The sequence below is a fragment of the Chroicocephalus ridibundus genome, chromosome 5, assembly GCF_963924245.1.
Source record: "Chroicocephalus ridibundus chromosome 5, bChrRid1.1, whole genome shotgun sequence".
NCBI classification, from domain to species: Eukaryota; Metazoa; Chordata; class Aves; order Charadriiformes; family Laridae; genus Chroicocephalus; species Chroicocephalus ridibundus.
The window spans coordinates 51,104,225-51,126,753 of NC_086288.1; the positions used below are offsets into that span (position 1 = coordinate 51,104,225).

Genomic DNA, 22,529 nt, shown 5'->3' on the forward strand with positions numbered 1-22,529 from the left:
TTGATGGCTTGGTAACGACTGCAACAACTTAAAGGTTCAAAAACAAGCCTTTGACAATTAAGCAATATTTAAACTAATAGTTTTCAGTTATCCACAATAACCTACAAAATTATCCACAAAACCATACATTACATAAAGTATAGCTGCATTCAGAACAAGGTGATTCTATACTGCATTTTTAATTTACAAATTCGGATGGTTTTGATCAACAACTTCTCTATAGCACCATTCATATGGCTGCCTTAATCTTATTACACAAAATTTGAAACAAAGTCCCCGTTTGCCCCGGGGACTGGAAAAAAACAAGACTGGAAGCAACAAAAGCAGAACCCTTATTTCTGGTTAGGTTATGCTCTATGGGAGCTGAGAAGCTCTCTTAATGAATGGCACACGCATAAACAAGATTAATACAGCATTCATAAGCGTAAACTGTGAGAATTACAGTCACAGTTTTTAGGTATTTCAGTGCCTGTAATATGGAACATATGACCATTCAACATATGATTGTCTGAGAGACTCTCCAGTAACATTAAGACCTGGAGAAGTGTTGACAAATGAATTTTGCAATGAAACCATCAAGAAAGATCTTTCTATAAAAAAACCTACAAGTTTGTTAAAGTTGAAATGAAGCAAATTTTCAGAAAGGGACCATGTAAAGTGATCTCCTTACTTCTATTAGATCTGTTCCCCATTTCTCTCCAGAAAAAGAATAGACTTATTTGCAATTTTTTTCCTCACTAACACCTTCACTACTAAAGAACCCCAAATATGAATATGCTTATCATGCTGTTCTGCACCTTTTCAAAGACACTTGGCAAACCTACGGCATGAGTAGCATGACTAAAGGCATGATTTCATCTGCATCACCGTTAGCACTATAGCCATGAACAAGACGGTAAGATACTAATCAACACTTTGAATTTCAGAACACCCTTAGAAATAGCATCTGGGGAATTATACCTGCTTTTTCTCTTCCTCATTTCAACCATATTTAACATACCTTAAAAAAGAGAAAATCTACAGTACGATTTTGTTAATTTTATTTTTAAAATAATTTACCTTAACACTCTAAACAACAACTTATTTGCTAATTCTTTTCTAGTCACACATCAGACACTTTAAAAGTGAGACTGAACAGTCAGGGACACATTCAGTACTCTGAAGTCACTTACCCAGCAGCAGGACTATCACCACTGTCCAGCTTTACATCCGCCGTCTTTTGACTTGTCTCTAATTCATTGATAATTTTGTCTATCTGCCCAATCATTCGGTTCACTCTCTTGGTCAATCGCTTGCTCGCCTTTGACTCTTCCACTACCTCTTCCTGGCCAGTTTTAGAGAGTTCTTTTATCTCTTGCAAATCCTAAAAGAAACGGTCAAGAAAGAGAAAAGCTTTTGTCAGTGTCAGTTTTCAACAATAGACACTACTAGCTTTGACTAGCATTTCAAGACAGCAGCCATTTGTAAATGAAATGCAAACGTATAGACATATAAAGCCAAACCAGAATTAGAACAATAAATTCTAACACTGCTGCCTTTTTCAGGCACCCCCTAAATGTGAATTTTCCACATCTTTCATAAGATTGGATAAGATTCATTTTACATAACTTGAAGTATCTGTAATACTGACATCTATGCTTGATAAGAAAGAACTGCAGCATGCAGTAGTTAGTTAGCACCTGTTAGTCTAGTAATCCTGGGAATAAGAGCAGGAACAGCATTCTCATCTGGTGGGAACTACTCCAATAATTTTAACTAGGCTTTAAACATGTTAAGCAAATGAGGCTCTGCATTGTCCCACACACAGTTCATTCACTCAGCTACCAACTACAGGCTAAGAGACATCCAAGCAAGACAATCTTTAAATGTGTGGATCATTTATGCTAAAACTAGACATGAACAGAAATAAAAAAAGAACTTCCATGCTCCATTCTTCACCTCATTATACTCCTGGACATCACCCTTCAATTCCTCAAGCTCCTCCTTTTCCTTTGTTAGTGATTTTTTCTGTTCCTGCAGCTTGGTGCAAGCATCACTCAGCATGTCAATCTCCTCCTTAGTGATTTCCTCACCCTGTAACAGAAAATATAGACAAATCAGTGAAAGGCACATTTGCAGTTTTCCTCGAAGATTTCAAGTCTTTTACCAGAAAAGATAGACTCAAGATTCTTTTTCCATGTTCAATGGAGTCAATATTGTCATAGCCATTTTGAAGCTAATGCAGAGTTCTTAAATGCTAAGGCGATTAGTTTGCTATGGTATGTTATTTTTTAAGTGCACCAGTAGTAAGTTCAGCTAATGTGATTCATTATGTGGGTTCTGACTATTTGAAATTCTGTACTTGACTGTCTCACTTAAAAATATTTAACTTCCTCCTTTGCTGGGTGAAAAACCCAAACAACTGAGAAACGATTCACTATGTACAAGAAAGATAAATTACACAAAAAAAATTTCAGAGCAAAATTCAGGAAGCTGAGTTGAATCAAACTTATCATCAACAACCTTTGTGAGAATAAGGATCAACATCCATAGTTTGTGAAGTATACCTGTCTCTTGAAAAGCTGAGAATAAAAATCTAACCCCCAACTGAATACTTAAAAAAAAAAAAAAAAGAATTCAAGATGATTCATTAAAAATGCCAAAATCCCATAATGATAGCTACAATTAGCATATTAATCTTACTCAGACACCAGCTTTTATTTTGAATTCCTTAACTCTGAACAGCCATGTGAGTGCAGTACAGAAAGACATGTGCAAACAAGAATGCCAGAAACACAGAGCAGAAGGATGATACACTTCCAAGAAACAACTACGGGGCAGTTCACAAACTAGGCACCCAGCCCCTTTGTCAACTCAAAGTGTTTCAGAGTACTGTTAATATCTAGGCATCAACCTTATTTATGATTTTAATAAAATATCTATAGTTCACCTTAGCCAAAAAAAAAAAAAAAAAATGAAAGCAACTCAGTTTGAAAACAAATTCCTCTGTCTCAAACAAAAATCAGTCATCTTCAAGAAGCTGGGAGTCTTACATTTTTCCTCCAAGAGGGAAGAATGTATTCCATGGTGTTTAAAATCTTTGGAAGCGTCTTTAGGGGACAGGCCACGCTGTAACCTCGGTTAAGAAATGCCACGCTAACTTTACTTCTTGTTTTCTTGTGGCGAGCCTGGTGTCATACGTTCTCACGGCACTGGTGTCGTGGCAGGCAGCAATTTAAATGCTATGCCAGATGGGTAAGAGTGAACTAGCTGCGACATCACACGTCCTTGCTGTTTCCAAACAAGATTACCCAAGCCTTGCCTGTCTCCCTCCCACGGCATTCCTCATGGCTGCACTATCATGCACCCAGCTACAGTCAGCCAAGTCACAACAATGCATGATTTCAAATGTGGATTACTTCCATTTTGTTATTACCATTAAAACATTCTTGGCAGCATTCTAAAGTAAACAATGTTATAATAATAGCAGGTAGATAATGATGCTGTCCAGGAAAATTGAAAATATTTTTCTAATTAAAACTACTTTTTTAAAAAAAGAAAACAAACAACTTGTTATTCTGCAAAACAACAATGAGACTGAGAAAAATCCTGACATCAAACCTCATGGACAAAGATAAAGTGCTCGGCTACAAACAAAACTCAAGATACAACTGAAACATGAAAAGGAAGCATACAAGGCATGGAAGCGGGGACAGGTGACCCAGGAGGAATAAAGAGACACTGTCCCAGCATACATGGATTGGTTCAGGAAAGCCAAAGCCCAACTGGATTTAAAACTGGTGCAGAACATGAAGGGCAACAAGAAGGGCTTCTACAAGTACATCAGGACCAAAGGAAGACAAGAGAAAATGAAGGCCTGCTGGTGAATGGGACAAGGACTCTGGTGCAAGAGGCCACGGAAAAGGCAGAGGTAGTCAATGCCTTCCTCAGTTTTTACTGGTATGATTGGCCTTCAGGAATCCCAGGTCTTTGAGACCAATGGGGAAGTCTGGAGCAAGGAAGATCTACTATCAGCAGAGGAGGAGCAGGTTACAAAACATTTAAACAAACTGAACACACAAATCCATGAGACTTAACGGGATATGACCACAAGTGTCATGTGTTAACTATACACAGATTAAACATGCATAGATCCATTACATCTACAGACAGTGGAAATGCCCCCCAAAATAGGTATATTAGTTTCAATAACATAGATAGATAGATAGATAGATAGATAGATAGATAGATAGATAGATAGATGAGATACTCAGAGATGTTTCATGCTGACTTCAACTTCTGCATTGGTAGTTAAGAATTTGCAATCTACTAATTAGCTGTTTTTAACTGAGAGAACGTGGTGATAGAGCTAAAACTGAAGGACAGCCAGGCAATTTATCATGGTTCTTACATGGATGTTTTGAATCTGTACATTAAAAAGTACAAAAATGTACAGTTAGCCAGATTACCTTAATGCCTTCCAATACTGGTGCTGTATCTTTCAGTATCTCCGACTGCATCGCCATATCTGCCCTTGCCAGTTCTTTTTCAGTATCCATAGCCATATGACTTTTTTTAACTTGCACAGCAGCTGCTTCAAGATCTATTGCTGATTCCACCTCTTTCTATATTTGAAAGATCCATGAAGTTTTAATTAAAACAAAGATAACATTATCCATATTAGCATCAGTAAAGAATGACTTCTCTAAATAGAAATAGTTGCCAAAGTAGACGCAGACATTTTTATGAGAAGACGTTGAAAAACTGCAACATATTGAGCTGTTTCACATTAAAATACCCACTTGCACTTAACGAACAACGCCTGTGAACTCCTGAAGCTTAATTCACCAGTAAAGCAGGCCAGCAGCTTTCATAGTCAATTATTATACAATGACATTACCACGTTAATGACAAATAGAAAAAGCCAAAGATATGAACATTTAAAGTATGGGGTGGGGTAAATCAAAAAACAAACCAACCCACTACCTGTGCTAGAGGAATAAAAGGCTTCTCTTACTACTCTAAACGGAAAGAGAAATCAAAGATACCCAAAACTGAGACAATCTCTTATGTTTCACAGCGAACCCTTCTATGTTGCAATTTGTTTTAATAATTCTCCCACATCTTCCATTTGTGGATTTAAAGTCCAGTTGCTGGCAGGCAACACCCAAAGCAGAGGCAGTAACTCGTAACATGCTAGATTTTACACCACTGATATTTATTTCTCAATAATTGAGAGCAGAACTTACTATGGCTGCAACTTGAAGGGTTTCTTTGGCTTTCTCTGCAGCTTCAGACAACCTTTCCATCTCTTTTTCTTCGTTTTCTTTTCTGATGGCTTCCTCCTCTTGAAGCGTTGCTTCCAGCCGTGCTTTGTTATCTACTTTTTCACCTTCAACTTCTGCCACTTTGACTTGAGCCTCTTTGGCCTAAAAATAATTGAAGTCGTCTATTAAAGTCTATATATAGGTATGTGCACATAACAGAAGAAGTTTATATATCTTTATTGAGACAGGTAGTACAGATAGGCTAATGAACACAGTTAAAACCCCCACAAGTTACCCTATTTTTGCATTTCTCAGGAAAAGAGGATTCTCTTTCTTTGAAAACGAGAACTTTCCACCCTTAAATTGTACATGTTCTTCATTCTCTTTCTCTCAAGATTACCAATAATCTACTCAGATCATTTCTCTCTCTACACATCATCGTCAACATTTTCATGTATTAATGTCTTTATATTGCCTAGATCGTAGACTGTTTTTTATAAAAGTAAAAAGTGTATTCTAAATTTTCTTACGCTATTACTATCTAGTAACATGCAATGAAATACTGCCTTTTATTTGCTTTATTCTCAGACCCCTCCACATATTATCCAACTTCTCCTGTGTTTGAAGGTCTCTATATAATTGGTCTATGGTTTAGTTTTTCAACAAAAAGAAAGGAACCAAGAAGAACATCTACTTCTCTGAATGGATCTTCAGCAATGATACTGAAAGCTGGTTACAGACTATGTACATCAATACTTACAACACTCTCTGGCAGTGTTTGAAGTGTTGTTTTGAGCTGATCAGCTGGAGAAAGGGTATCGGGAAGATACATGGCTCTGGATAAAATAAGCAACGAAGTAGGGATTTCCTGGTTCAGGTGCAGGTCTAACCACTATAAATGCAACACATAAAACAAATCTTCAACTTTTGGATATTTTTCTTTTTTACAGATCAAGTGAAGCATACACAAAAAAGTAAATACTGATTTATTTTTTTTTTACCACTACTTATCAGTCAATATCCCAGCACAGAAACTACACGCTGTAAGCAGCTAAGAATTACAGCAATCACATTGAACAAAATACTTCATATATTTCAAAGAAGTATTTCAAGAAGTATTGAATGAATATTTGAAAAAGTGTTTTGTTTCATATGCGCCTTACTCTAAACCAGGCAACACCAAAAGACAAGAAACTAATCTACTTGGAGAAAAGTTCTTTACAAAGCAATACAAATAATTAACAAAATAAACTGCAAAAATTGCAAACATATTTGGGATATCTTTATGTCTAAGTATCTAATTACATCATCAAAACATCACGGCCCAGTCAAAAACCAGAAGCCCACTGCTACTACATATTTACACATGTACTGACACACATGACAAAAGCTTATTAAGGAGGAAGACTGTTTTAGCCAAGCCTTTAATGAGAACAGAAGCAAAATGACTTCTCAGAATCATAACAAAAACCAGAAACAGCAACTGAAGTTAGGTCTGTGTATTCAGTCTTGCAAAAACATACCTGTTTAAGCTGTTCCTTGAGACGCTCCTCTGTCACACCAAGAGCTCTCATACCTCGGGCACGACATGCTGCCTGCAGTTCTTTAACAGTCAGGCTATCAACTCCTTCATCAGCAATTAGCTGCACAAAGCATAAAATAAACTTCAGCATGTAACAGCTCAAAACTGAAGAACCACCATCAATGGTGCACTGCCAATGCACACTCAGAAGTCCGTATTTTTATAACAGCCACTAGAGGCTGCTGTGATAACACAAAATAACCTCCACTTTTTAAATAGTGAATATTATACCGTACTCTTAATGACTCCATAATGGTAATGTCAGTCTCTCTAAGATAGTATTTCTATCAGCTCCCTTACAAATTATAGTTTCATAGAAATGCTTTTCTTTTTAACATAATTACTTTCATTGCAATTAATGGCAGATTGAAAAAAAAAGTCAGCTTTTTCTGTACAAATAAGGACACTTCTGATTTTAAGCTCTTCAAGTCTTTTCTTTCTAAGTTAGGTCAAAAATAAGATGATTAAGACGAAAAAGGAAAATGCCTAGAAAGATATACATCTATCCACACACACTCATTAGCCTTACATGTCAAAATTATTAACCAGTGCCTAATTAGAATGACTCACTTTGTCATCTGCTTTTATGGTTCTCAACCTCATAGTCAGCTGGAAGCGCAGAAAGTTGTTTGTCCCAATTGACTGAAGTTCCAACAATTTACAAAGTGCCACCAACTGAGGCCTGGTTAGATTGTCCAGAGTCAACTCATCTTCAAACAGTTTAGAGAACCTTAAGATCTCCTCATTACTGGGTCTTTCACCAGTTTCCCTGATCTGTAAGAAAAAACAAACACACACAAAGCTTTTCAAAGCAAATGTTATGGTTGGGCACTATTTTGAACAATAAAAATATTCTCCTCATTTGTCAAGTACTTTGCATCAATTTTGGGATAGGAAATAGGACACAAGGAAGACATGAAAGAAATTAAAAAAACCCCACAACTTACTGTGAAAGGCAAAAGAATTGATCACGTTCATAGTTTCCAACAACATGAAAAATTACTTAAGATAAAACTAACAGAAATAAAAATTAAATGCATCTGTATACTAATAAGCACTGAGTTGGCACCGCTATGAGATACCCCAAAAAAAAAAAAAAAAAAGACAATCTGAACGAATAAATAGTTGCTACAGAAGTCACGGTGACAAGTATTATTTATGGTGCCATACTTACTAAACATAAAAGCAGTTTAAAAGCATCACCTTGTAAAGGTAAAGTGAGAAGTACGTCCAATGGCAAAAATTTTGCGACATCAGCGTCCCCATGAAACACAAATTTGGACACCTACATTCTCTCCACAACCACATTGGTTACAATACTGTTTTGCTTCCAGTTCCTAGCTGTTTTATGGCACCTCAATGCAAATGCACTTGTACTTGAAGTTATTCCAAAATATAAACTACTATTTGGGAAAGGACTCTGCATCCTTCTTGATGGAAGGTTCTAAGTAACTGCTTGTACAAATGTAAACTTAAGCTTTTAAGTTATGTGTTGCCAAGTGGCATTTCACAGTAATTAAATCCAAATACTGGAAGCAGAAATAACAGTTCAAAGTAGTAGAAAAAATCATTCCCTAGACTCATCAGGTCATAGTAAAACATTATCACCTGTATAAATGTTGATTTTTCTATTTTAAGGATACCAGCAAGTGCTTATTAGTGATATAACTGAATCCAAAACCTACGGAACTTAACAATGAAGTCCTCCCAGTCACTTAACACCTTCAGTCTAAACAGTAAATATGTAGATATCCAAAACACACTTTTCCCAAACCCTCTACGTTTTATTAAGCCCTGTAAAGAAAACATAAGCTAAGTGACATCAAGTACAGTCTGAAAACCTAACAGTACCTATACAGCCTGATTTATTATGCCTACCTGTTTTATTTGCCAACTCAAGTCTTTTACTGAACAGCTACTGAATACAGGGAAAGATAAAAATTTGTAAGACAAGATGATCTTGAGTCCATTAACCTCCAGGATACTTGTGCAGCAGAAAAAACAACTCAGAGAAACAAAGGTCAAAGGCCTTGTTATTCCACTTCAACAGCTCCTTCACTACAGGAGCCAAAAAAGGAATTTTAAAAATAGAGAAACTTTTTCTTCCTTGTTTAAAGCTGAATTTTGTCAGAGCCAAGCATTTGTTTCTTGAGAGTACAAACTGAAACTTTCTAGTACATCACTAACTACAAAGCAACGCAGATAAATTCTGGAATTCTGAAGCAAATATGTTAAGCCTGTAATCAATGGTACTTGCAGCACGAAATACTTCACTGCAGAAGCAGCTATAAAAGAATCATAAAAAGGTGGGAAACATTTAAGCTTCTTCTTGCTCTGACATTTATTATCTAGTACAGTGAAATGAGATCAATAAAGTTTTGTCTCCATGGCACAAATGAGAAATACATAGCTGTAAAAAGAACACCCACACATAAGAAATGCAGGGCTTGAAACTTCTTTTTAGTCAGAGGAACTTGGGACTTCCTCCAGCAAATGCTGAGTGATACGTCATTTATTTCCACAGAAATTAACCGCCAAATGTAAATTCTCAGTAGCTGTTCTTTCAGAAGAAAATTAAATGTTCCAAACATGAAGCATGGCAGTGGCATGCTCCCAGAGTCTGCAGCGTCAGTGCTTCAGCTACTAACTGCTATAACTAACCACTTAAAATGTTCTGCACATGAAAAAGAACAGAAGCATAGAAGCTTCAAAGTACCTGGACTTTGCAAGCAGATACCAACTGGCAAAACCCACCAACATTATCATCTGAGCTAACCTACACGGCACTAACAACATGATCTTATTACCCCACCCTTTAAAACTTTATTCTCAGCACTGAGAAGCAGGAAAAGCTCAAGCGAGCTGACCGGATTTGTAAAATTCAGGTGTGGAATCCCCAGACTTATATGTCCTTTTCTGTGCAAATACATACTCTCCCCAAAGGAAGGGGTTACACTTTTACGTCCAACAAAGCACCTAGTGATGGTTGTTGGCGCAATCTCTTACTGGACATCCCACAATTAAGAGCAATCAGAAGCGTGAGATAAATCCTACCCTGATTTAAGAAGGTATTTTTCATCCGTCCAGGGAATACCTAACCCCTACCTACAACTCGGTGAAAGGAAACACTGTCAAATCTAAAGGCTATCAATATAGGAGGCAGGTAACTGACATTTAGTCTGTCAGCAACTGCTTATGAACAGAGAAATTTTGCACCAAACACTGCACTCACATTCTAGGAAAACCCCAGATTATACCACATTCTAGTCACTATCCAAAAGGATTTCAGCAGTACAGCAACTGCTTATAAAAACAGTTTTTAAATGCACAGAATTAATTTTGACCAAAACCAAGTTTTACTTTACCCCCAACAAGTCTTAATCAGTTAATTCAAAAATAACTCCTTCCTCCCAGTTTTTACACTCAGTGTTCAAAAAAAAAAAAAGTCCAAAACTACATAAGTAATCACTGAGTGCATAATTATGTTAGAATTAACTTATTAACAAAGAGAACAAGAAGTGAATGAGCAGAAATACACTGCTTCTAGAATAAAACAGAGAGTCAAAGTACCAGCTAGAATGCCAAAGCTAAGAATAGTAAAACTTCAGCACACTGAAGTATTACTTGCAAAGCCAAAATCTATCCTAAAAAAACCTATTACATTCTGCTTCTTCAAATCCAACAGAATAAAGGTATCAGATGATTACCATAGACCAAACAAAACACCAAGCTATTTTTTTGGTAGGAAGAGAAAATAAATTTTTAAAAACTTTTACCTTTTGAAAGAATGTTGAAAAATCTTTCGTAACGTTTCCTTTGGCTGCTTTATTTTTTAAGGCCATCTCCTCAATTGTGTCTTGAAGGAATTTAGCCAATTCAAGCTTTACTCTCAATTGTTTCTTCAATCTTTCCTCCTGTTAAAAAAATACTCGGTTTTGAAAGTTCTTTCCAGAAATATGTGCGCTAAACACCACTTCTTCTGTGCCCAGACAAGTTATGTGGAGTAACTCTGAACTTCTGCTGTAACACAACACATCACAAGAGAACATTCAAAGATCCCCAGATCATACTGAAAAATAGGTTAGTCAACTCAAACCTCCATGCAGCATGAGATGCAATGCCAACAGAGTGAAGTGCACCATGAGTGGCCTCACCTGCGAAAACTAACAGGCACCCTCTGAATTAGTAACAAAAAAATAGAAACTAAGCAACTGGTTTGTTTAATTCCCAACTCTTGTATCCAGCACAGAAATCCTACACTACATCTCATCCAAACAAAGAGGAACGTATCACAGAATTTAAATTAATGGTTATTTATACTCAAGTATACAATCATGACTGATTATATCTGTGACTGACTGGGAGCTCATTATGTATGAACCTCATGTAAGTACTGTGTGCTCTGAAAATGAGAACTTGTGGGGCTTTTTGGTGTGTTTTTACAAAGCTCTAAACAATTCTGAGAACACTTAACTAAAAGAAATAAAGTTTAAACAAAACTATGCACAAAATCTATTTTAAATATTAAGAAATCATACAAAAAACTTGAGTCAAGAATAAGTACTACAAATATTAAAACAAAGTCTGACCATTTTAATACAAACTAGAAAGAAATAAAGTTTCATAGCTTTCATTTCTGCTTTATGAGTCATAGAAAATAGAGATGAGGATTGCAAAAAAGACAAGAGAAGCTTACAGCCCTGATAGCATTTGCTCATATAAAAAAGTAAACCAGGATGCCACTGGTTAATTATTATATGTTAACAGCAAGATCATCAAAACGACATAAAGATAACAAAAGCATTTCCCCAATACTCAAAAAAAAAAGAAAAAAATCATAATTTTTAGAATATTTCTAGTTTCTAGAATTTTTCTAATTTCTTTCTTTACCAAGGAAAGCTCTAATTTTTTCAAAACATATTACTGGATTATAAATTCAGACCTGCTTACCTTTTTAGACTTTGTCTCAAATGTTGACGGAAGCATATTAGGGAACAACTTAAGAGCTACTGGAAGCAAAAATTCCATAAACGGGACAACAAGAAAAACTAGGAAAGGGACCAAGCGGAAGAGATCGGCACATATTCGAAGAAACTGGAAGGAAAACAAACAAAAAAAGGAGTAGATAAGCAAAATTTTTAATATTTATTTTAAAAATACTTGATATGATCATCCACACTATCACTTAAGCTCACATATATTTGTTAGAAAGGAAATTTAAAATAACACATTAAAAGGATGTGACAAAGTCAGTTTTTAGTATCTTTTTCTTCAAGTTGCTATATACTACAGAGTGCCAGAGTTTCACCAGTTTTCAACACTATAGAAAGTATTTCAAAAGCCTCACTGTGTCTCAATAGGATTACTGAACAAGTATCTCATTTAAACCTCTTAAAAGCACCTGAAAACAGGAGGTGGTCATTTGTTGTCATTAAAGCTGCTTAACTTCTTTTATTCATCTTCATTTGTGCTCTACCACTTCTTACATGCATGAGCTACTATGGACTAAGTAATCAAGAATAAAATGAAAGATCCCTCCCCCTCTGCCTTATAACAATTGTAATGTACATTTAAATCCAGGGTAATGAGCCCAGCTTGGTAGATTCTTTTTTTTGTAAAATCACTGCTTTTCTAGAGCAGTAATCCTCTGAAGCAGGCCAATGCATTAGTTACTGAATCTTGAACTGCATAAAATAAATACTGTCCTTCTGATTTCTGTACACCCACAAATGTATTATTAGGCTGTGCGGTCTATAATCAAATCCTTCAGTATTCGTTGGAAGCTTACTAAGTTGTGTTATATGGGGGAGTGCAGATCTTGCTTGACTCTGCATCATTTTACGAAGCAAATAACCAGTTATTGGGAATACACACAGTTCCTAAATCAGACACACGCTACAGTACAGTACTGCCACAGCAGCGTCATTCAGTATCATGACTTGATAAACACAGGTATGATTGGGAAAAAACGGCAACATAAATGCTATTACAAAAGTAAAAGCATGCTTCCCCTTCCATCCCCTCCCCACAGCTCGTGCCAATCCATGGGGGGAGCAGCAGCAACAGCCAGTATAGCTTGCATGTCATCAGGAATGTTTTGCTGGAATACAAACTCAGTAAAACTTCAACCATCATTTTCTTAGCATAAAACCAACCAAATACTGTTTGAGGAATGCACAAACTCCACAGATCCAAAGTCCGACATTTTTCTTTGTATATAAAAAATTCAGTTTCCCAGAAGGGATGCTTTGGTCCATTGTTTACAGGCTCAGAGATTTTTCCGTTCATTCCAACAATAGAAGTTAAATGACTACCAGGGAATTCAAAAAGATGTAAGACATTATGGAAGAAAATGTTAAAAGTCAGAAGAACAAGTACGTTTTCCCTAAAAGAAAAAACCTCAAGAACTTCCATAAAGTGCAGTACAAAGTTTCTATTTCTATTCAGTATCTATTTTTAGACAGCAAGTGCAAGTATTGGTACAAGGCAAAATCCATAAATACATACACAGACAAGCAAAAAGGAATCAGTACAACCCAAAAGCCAGGGGCAAGGGTGGGAAAGTGTTGGAAAACTTGATTTAAGCACCAAACAGGACTGGCATTTTTTGCAGCAGCACCATCCTAGATCAGCTTACATAAATCATGAAACTGCACCCTCTGCTAACTCAAGGGAAACAACTTTGCTCAGGAACCTAATACAATGGTGCATGATTACACACACATTATTTGGCAGCACAGCATGAAAAACTTGTGACTACTCTCTGTCTGCTGCTACAGTTCATGTACTCCACTCCTCCCTCCTCTGCAGGCTTAAAGAGTTTGTAAAGCTTATATACTTGCCACAAACTCCATAGTGTTTGCCATCTCATTTCCATGTTCTGAACCATCCTGCTGTAGGAGGCAGCACTATAGCAATTAGTCTTCGACAGCCAGTATCATATTTTGCATGTTTTATTTCTTCCTGCCTTCTCTCCTAAGTGTAGATATGTGATCCTGTTGAATCCAGACCCTACCAGCAATTGTACAAGCAGAATTTTGGAACCAACTTTTGGTTTATATAAGCAATAGCTCGCTTGCATTAGCCATGCTGCAATTAGCTTGTTAATGTGGTTAGATTGCTTGGATATCTTTCCATTATTGCCTCCAAAGAGGAAGGAAAGGGCAGGCAGAAATAACTCATTTGTCAGTCTGCATGAAGATAAGATTTCTCTAGGACTGTCAGTTCATATGCAGTTTAATACATTTAAAGCAGTATGTACTTCAAATATTTATTTTTTTTTTTTTTAAAGTTCAGGAGCAACTTTTGCAAAGTTGTAGCTAATCTGGCATCAAAGTTTTGAGACTTCTTTAAATCAGTCAGTATACTACAACTCAAGGCTGAACTCATAAAAAATGAACTGTATTGAAACAAACTTAAAATAAGGTTTAAAAAAAGCACATGTAAATGGTTTTGTTCAGCTGTAGGCTGGTTTGCTTTTCACTGACCATGGGTTCTAAGCCTACCATGATTCCATTCAAGAGAGAGGACATCCTCTACATCCATATAAAGAAAACACAAAACCTAGATTGAGAAATAACATTACTGTTGCTCTTAAAACTTTTTCTCTACATTTTCTACACTGTATTGCACACTCACAGACACATGCGCACATCATTAGATAAGACACAGGCTACATCAACGTAAACACTAATTTATACCTGCACAATAAATTTCTATTTTATTTAAAATAAGCAAAATTATACTGAAATCGCACAAAAAAAAAATTGAGGAAGGCCAAATGCTAGACCACTACATAAATGTGAGAAAGACAGCTCTATCACCACTAGATGATGAAACTAAAGGACAACCAAATGAATAAATCCATCTACTGATGGAATAATGCATGTATGTCCAAAGATAACATATTGCTTCTAAAGGTTCATGCCTTCTAGAATACAGTCCTGACCTTTCAACAGAAATATTTCCATGATATTCATATTTTACCGTTGTTTGTATAATTTCTCAGAAGTACGGCTCAGTGAACGTGAACCAGGCAGAAAAACCAATGGTTCCAATCTTTCCCTCCAGAGGGCTTCTGATTCTGTTTTAAACCATGAATTAATTTGTCTTACTTGGTTTTCCAACTTTCCCAAAGCTCTCAATAAGCCAGCACAAGCCAGAACTGCTACTTTGAGAAGTGCTGCAGTCCTCATCCCCCTCTATCCTCAGTTACTCTTTCTTGGCACGACATAATCCCCTCTCTTACGTCAGTGCAGACTGTTATATTTATTGCTGAGCAACGTTTCAACTGGATCAGCTGCCAAGCATACTCTTTTACAGCATAAGGAAGAGAGCAAAAATAAGTAGCGTGAAGATGCTGAGACCAAATACTATCAACCAGTGCTGTTGTAGAAAGAGACCAAATGTAATCACAGATGAAAACTGCTATATGTGCATTTAACAATTGTTGTTGTTTGAGAACACAGGAAAAAAACCTTCTGCATACTGCATTAAGATATGATGTTTTTAAATTACAAATGAAAATGTTCAACTATGTACGAAATTTTATCAGAAACAAATACTCCTATTTTTGATCATTTAACATAATTTTTGAAGACCGAGATGTGAACCTAACACATTGCATGTACAGTGTACAAACTGCAGAGAACTGGACCAGAACTGCAAGCCACACTATTCGCTCCTGCTGCCAGAGCACATATATTTTTCACTCTGCAACATTTCTTCCAGCACTTTTTTTTTTTTATTTCCAGCAACAGCTGAAATGCTTTCTTTCTTTTCTAAAAAGGCAGGAAGACAGACTCTAATATTTTACCTGTATAAACTGCTTAAACATCTTGTCTTTAAAAAAAAAAGAAAATGAGAACTATTAAATCAGTATGTTTGACATATTGCTCATGAACTGGTGAAGTTGAATACCAATGCATTCTTTCAGAAAAAAATGGTTTTAAGCTATGCCAGTTTTAAAACAGCTTATCATTAGCAGTCTTTCCATATATAAGCTCACGTCAAATGTTTTTAAATATCCACATATCTTTTAATCCCAGTTCAATAAGCATATTTACTTCATCCACAAACTGAAATTTCTATTGAAATGCATGTATGTCATCCTAATTTGAAAGCACTCCCATCTTCCTTTTTCTTTAAAATCATCAGTTGCATCTTTACAGTTTCATAGATGTAAGCTACATGCCATAAAGAAAAACAGAAGTATGAAACAAAAACTTTCCTCATATTATCTTCTTTGAACTAAAATTATCTCAGAAATACATTTATAACTGAGATAGTACTAGTATCTGGCTATCAATCATGCATTTCAGCCTGCAGCTTTTCTTCTGTTTAGAAGAACACAACAGAATTAGCACAGATCCAGCCTTTACTAGAAGTGTTTTCCCTCTATTTTTCCAGCTGGAATGAAAAAGCAGAGAAAGTGACCACGTACACACATGGATGTACAGCACATGGATGGGAACTTGAGAGCAAACCACAACTGCTATCCACATGACAAAACAAAAGAATCTCCTGCTGTTCCAACTAGAAAACATGGAATTTATCTTCAACATTGAGGAACAAGACTAAAACGTTTTGGAGTCATAACCAAAATTTTTAGTGTCCACATAGGGAGGAGGAGGGAAATAAACCTAATGATTTTAATTCTAGGAACAGAAGACAACAGAAAGAACCAACTCAGTTCAAATAAAACAGAGCAATTGCTAAGGATATTCAAATAGAATTGCTATTTACTCAGTACCTGTCTCCGTTCTCGACGAGACAAAGTGTTTCCATGAAGTATTCGCCAGAGCATCCTTGCAGCTATTTTTGTGTCAATCCACAGTAACCGGAAACCATGGTAATAGTGCTTCAGTTCGTCCACAATCCTCTGTCCAAGAGATTTTTTCACAACTTCCACTTCTGTTGGACTGTATACAGGACCTCCTTCTTCCAACTTCTTGTTTTTGTCCTTTAAGGACTTCAGCGACTTTTCAACTATGGAGTCATCTCGAAGGGGACGTGAAGAATGCCACCACCTAACTGGAAGATACTGGGGACCTAAAACACCCATCGTTGCTAGTGGCGTCCATGAGCCAAAAGAACTTGTAAGAGTAAAGTGTATTTGTTCAGATCCTCTAGTCCAACAACAGTAGCGATCTTTTTTGGAGTATGCGTAAACAGGAGGGACACTAGTGCAATATTTAAAGTGTACAGTCCTTCAAAAGAAAAAAGCATTCAAGAATTACCAAGAGATCATAAGCTATTTATACATAATATATTTCTATAGTTTCATAAATTTATGTATTTATAAAATGCATCATTTGAAAAATATCATTTGAAAAAACACTCAACTGTGACTCTCAAGATCAGGATGTCTATACCTGAAAAGAACGCTTGGCCTTACTTCATGACAAAAAAATAACCTGCATGGAATGTTCCATTAAACAAATTTGAAAAGGTAGCTTATTTCACTCCAATTAGATAAAGAGTAGCAACCAGAAGTCCTTTCCATTTAGAAAGCTACATTTGAAAATAAACCCGTAAATCCATAAGTAACATAAAGCTCCTTCTATTACTTCTCCCGTTTGAACAAATTACTCAAGAAAAAAATACAAGTTGGAGACTTGGGATAGGTGCTGAGTTAGAGGAAAAGAATTATTATCAGAGAAATATGATTTTAACTTTAGAGTTCCGCTTTTGCTGTCTCCATGCATCTAGTTTTCCTTTTTCATCAAAAACTTCATGCACAAGCTTCCATCATGGTACTAAGCTGGGGCACACAGAACCAATGCTCTTCTACATTATTCCGAATTTTGTTCTTTTTGTTTAATTAAATGTAAACTGAAGTTAGAAGGAAAGCATTGCTCGAACACCCCAAACACTCATCATACACACAGAAGAACTAATGACTATACGCAAGTAGGATCGTACACACTTTTATAAAAGGACATGACAAACTTAAAACAGCAGCTAAAATATTTTATATAAATGAGTCCCATTAGGTGTCCCTCAAATTGAAACACCAGCATTAAGTTGTCTACAGGATGGAAAGGACTGCGGTGTTTCTTCACTGAGCCCTTGTACTACCAAAACAAGACCAGAATATGTGTTTGTCTTCAGTCAGTGGACAGAAAATAGGTGCAAGTGGCTCAACAGCTATGAGTAACAACTCAAGGAGAAAAAAAAAAGTTTACTGAACACTTAGAAGTATTAGCCTCACTCATTCAATTTTCAGCCAGAAGCACTTTATATACTTATCACATGCATTCAAGGAACTTTATGTTACTTCGGTGGTTTTATCCATTTAATGTTATTCAAATGGAGCTTTGTACAAATAAAAGACTAAATTATTACTTTTTAAACATGTATTTTTATTTTTTAGCTTAAACTAAAATTTCAAGCAACTAACAATTCAATGGTCAGGCAACTGCTGAAACATACACAGCTACACAAAATATTTTCTTGAATAGCTGGAAAATGACACACTTGCAGAGACATTAACAAATGAGAATTACAGCTCCTTTAAGAAAATAAAATACATATTCAAAACCAGATTAAAACACTTGCATAATTCAATCCATCATGACTCTAAGTCATTTCCCAAAAGCAGAGTTCCAGGCCTGCAGACCAAGTTCCATCTACATATATCTACATTCTTCTGCAGGCAGAAAGGAAGGGACCTCTGCCAGCAGAACTGGTTCTGAATCTGCAAGAAAAAAAATTTTCACAAGAAATGTGCCTGTTTGAACACACCTTCACTAGCAGTATGCCAGATATAAAACTTCCATCCCAAGCTGTCCTCAGTACTTGTATCGTTAGAGTCCCTTGCTTTTGGATCTGGGTCATGTGGGGTGTGGACACTAGTTTGTTTTATTTTCAGCAGCAACATTACATTAACAGCAGCTTTTGGTAAAAAAAAAAAACAAACAAAAAAAAACAAAAAAAACCCCAAACAAACAAAAACACCAACAAACTTCTCAAAAGAATAACAGAATTTCTGTCCCAATATTCTGCTGCTCATATAACATACTTAAATCCCTAAATTTCCATTTTTCTAAGAGAGGCCCCATATAATAATCTACTAAAAAGCAAACAGAGATTTGAAACTGCTTTATGTATTAAAAATCCTGTCATAACCAATGATACAGTAAATGATATAGAACTGACATGACCAAAAAAGAAAAGAATGACTTTATGTTTCGTATCAGAGGGTTAAGTCTAGAGGCACATCCTTATGTTAAGATGGAAACTTAGGAAACTGAAGAATAGTCACTGTTTCCTGAGTAGTTAGACTGTAAATAAACTAGAGAATACGTATTTTAACATTCCAAGGAAAGGCATTAGGAAATTCATATCCACAATTATGCCTTGTGAGGCAAGTCAGGAACAGAGATTGGATTCGGACAACATCCAACTCCTGAAGTTCCATAAGAACACACAGCGGCTGAATTTTTTTTTTTTTTCAGAATATGACAGCATCTCCTAGGAGAGCCTCACACCAGGCTGTAACATACAGTAAACTACTCTGGTTTAATAAAGATACAACTCAAATTATCTACATTCCTAACTGTCAACTACGTGTTTCAAACTAGCTTTGACTGAATGTTTATTCTATGGAACTCCACAGAGCAAGTATGCAAGAAGCCCATGATAAACCTTGATGTCACCTGGAATCACTCAAGAACAAGATTAATATTCTATTGCTTTCACATTGTAAGTGAAACAAAAAGGAAGTGGGTAAAAAAAAAAAAAAAGAAAAAAAAGACCTCACTTTCCTTCTCCCACACACAACCAAGCAGGTGAAGAGATTAATACTCAGACTTCCTTTAATCTGACAGTAACACAAGTTGAAGCTAATATTTTCACACTTTGTCTAGAAGATTTAAACCTACATTCTATGATAGGATACTAACTGATGGGTTTGTACAGTTTTGAGTTTAGAAAAAAAGAACATAGTTACTTACATTTTGTTTGCCAGCCTCAGGGATGTACAGCTAAGACATGCCCGATCTCCCAAGTTACCTAGGAAAAATACCAACAATTAGCATTAATTCTGAAATTCAGGAAGACATTTATCTATATAGTGAATTGTACACAAATAAACGATGTAAAAGACCAACCTTTACTTAGGAATGGCTACTAGTGAAAGCAGAAAAAAGGTGCTGCTTAACAGCAACCTCCTTATAGTGCACTGTTTGTAAGCACGTTCACACTTTGTAAGATTGTGCATCACAAACAGCCAAGACTGAATTTTTTTTTGCTTTCACAATAAGCATGTGAAGTATTGAAACCCAAATACCTCATCCTATTCCAACACAAGTCAATGCATATGCCTTGTTCTTCTCATTTCTCTCAATCTGTAATCCCAATTTATAGGCTAAAAAAAGAGAAAGCAGGTGGGAAGCAATTCTGTAACGCACCTGACATCTCCTTAAGTGTTCAAGCAAACTGTCCGTGCAAGCAGTTGAACTCTGTGAATGTGTGACGTACTGCTTGCACTTGTTCAGTTGCCTGAAAACAGGTTCCCAAGTCCCTCAGACAAGCAACTCTATTGCAGAAAAATTTCACTGAAACCAAATGTAATTTTTGAATGGCTCCATAACAACACAGTATTAGATGATCCAAATGGAGCACTTGCCAAATGCCTAAGATTAAATTTTTTGTTTGTTTGTTTTAAGCAGGACAACAAATTAAATGTGAGTAGGAACCTAAACACCCCTGACTAGAGAGGTGGAACCACAACACCATCTCAATACATTGCTGTCCATTTTGATTAGCACCTGCTAAAAATAGCTCTACCCCCTAGATCTCTCTGCAAAGGATATAAATTGTCTTGAAGGGCAAGCGACTGATCCAAAGAATATAAGAAGTTAGCTTTGCAGCAAGCACTGTGTTCCTCAAAATGAATTCTATTTGAAGCACAACTCGGAATCAGTCCTAATAACAACTAATGAAGTCCACAAGGACGACTAACACCTATATACAGGCATCCTCTAGCCAGGTACAGAGACAAGCAGCATCCATTCTGGAAATAAACCGAGGAGACCATCAAATGATAAATTATTTAAGTCAGTTCACATGCTTCAATAAAGGGCCATCATTGAAACCCTTCCAACCATCCAACACCATGGAAGCACCATCAGCTACATAAAATGCTACCTAGTGGCTCTATGTAATCTACAATCACTGAAAATCATCCTCAAGCCACTAGAAAAGAATCAATCTCCCCAAAGCAATTTAAAAGATAAATAAAAAAAATCTCGTATCGATACCTAGCTGCAATAACTCAGCAGCTAGCCAATACCAAGTGCAAAAAGACTCCTGGACAGAATAAAAGAAGATCACACGAGCAAGACTCCAAATGCCTTGACCCTTTTTTGGCCAATCTTTTCAGAATTCACTGTAACCAAAGCAAAAATGGAAGGCTGGATGGAGTACGCATACTGTGGTTTGTTTCTCCTATCTGGAACATACTATTTCTGGTCAATCCTAAGAGAAAGCAGGATAGGAAGGTCATTTTAGAGGTTAGTAGTCAACCTTTCCACTGGCAAAGCTAAGATACAGCCTATGACAGAACCTGAAGTAGGGAACTGTATCTGAGAAAACACAACACCCAATGTTGATCATCAAAAGCCTTCCCCAAACAAAATATCATAATTACTAGAGGAAGAGAGGTACCTCCAAAATCAGGTGGGGTAATCAGAAGGTATGGAAAGGGGGAGGAGGGAAAAAAAAGGATCAAAGAAAAATCTCAATAATCAAGGAATGTCTCATGCTAAGTGGGCTTTGATGTCATTACAGTAAAAGCTATAGCATTTATCAAGTCAATGGAAAAGGATTTACCCATCTCAAGTTATATCAAACTCTAACAGGTATTCACTGCAAGTAGAGACAGGGGAAAAACTGTCTCTTTCTGGCTCAAAAAGTCAAGCCCTGAGAATCTGTGAAGGCGTTCTGATACTCTCCAATATTTACAGAAATATCAGTAACTGAATTTTTTGACCCAAGAGGCTAGCCATCTCAGAAGGATGTCCCTGACTTTAAGGAACAGCTGAGCAAAGCAGACAAGTAGTCAGTCTTGAGGGATACGCTGCAGCACAGTAATCTGTTTCTCTCACCCATGTGCCAGGAAGCACACAAAGCCTGTGTGCCAAAAATGAGAGACCTACTAGTAGAGGACGTTACCTGCTATGGACAGGTCCTCCTAAAAAGAGGGATCTTCTGGAGATCGAAACTGGCTTGGAGTTTCTTAGATAAAAATCCATAACAGCAAGACACTTTCACTTTGCTTATCATTTTTTTTTTTATTTTTTTCTAACCAGACTCATTAATGCAAAGGAAGGGGCCAAAGAACAACGTTCCAAGGTTAGCATAAGAAAATATGCTGGCTGAAACACTTCTTGTCATACAGGCATTCGAAGTGTGAACAGGCACACAGAAACGTTGCTTCACCAAAAGATTCTGCAGAATAACTGTTAATTTCAACTTTGCCAGTTCTGACAACAAGAGGTCTTTATGTTTTGCAGTGTCTGTTCTAACCACATACCTAAGAGCAAGCCAGCCCTGAAATAAAATACAAACTTTCTTCATAAAGGAGCAAAGTCCATACTCCCTGCTTCTAGGATAGTACAGACATCCAGAAGTGTCTGAACAAGGTGAATGTAGCTTACCATACTCAACACTGTTTATTTAAGAAACCCGCATTAGGA

The 22,529-nt window shown here is 36.5% G+C and overlaps 1 protein-coding gene across 2 annotated transcripts in view; it reads right to left on the minus strand.

Annotated features, from left to right (window-relative positions):
- Positions 1-22,529, minus strand: part of LETM1 (leucine zipper and EF-hand containing transmembrane protein 1) — a 30,422-nt gene that overhangs the window by 5,871 nt on the left and 2,022 nt on the right. For both annotated transcript variants that reach the window (XM_063335542.1, XM_063335541.1), the window contains exons 2-12: positions 19,785-19,842; positions 16,580-17,036; positions 11,779-11,922; positions 10,605-10,742; positions 7,399-7,602; positions 6,770-6,889; positions 6,007-6,138; positions 5,229-5,408; positions 4,449-4,604; positions 1,939-2,073; positions 1,173-1,363 (exon numbers count right to left, since the gene is read on the minus strand). In XM_063335542.1, the coding sequence (XP_063191612.1) occupies positions 1,173-1,363; positions 1,939-2,073; positions 4,449-4,604; positions 5,229-5,408; positions 6,007-6,138; positions 6,770-6,889; positions 7,399-7,602; positions 10,605-10,742; positions 11,779-11,922; positions 16,580-17,036; positions 19,785-19,842 (1,915 nt within the window). The remainder of the gene's footprint in view (positions 1-1,172; positions 1,364-1,938; positions 2,074-4,448; positions 4,605-5,228; positions 5,409-6,006; positions 6,139-6,769; positions 6,890-7,398; positions 7,603-10,604; positions 10,743-11,778; positions 11,923-16,579; positions 17,037-19,784; positions 19,843-22,529) is intronic.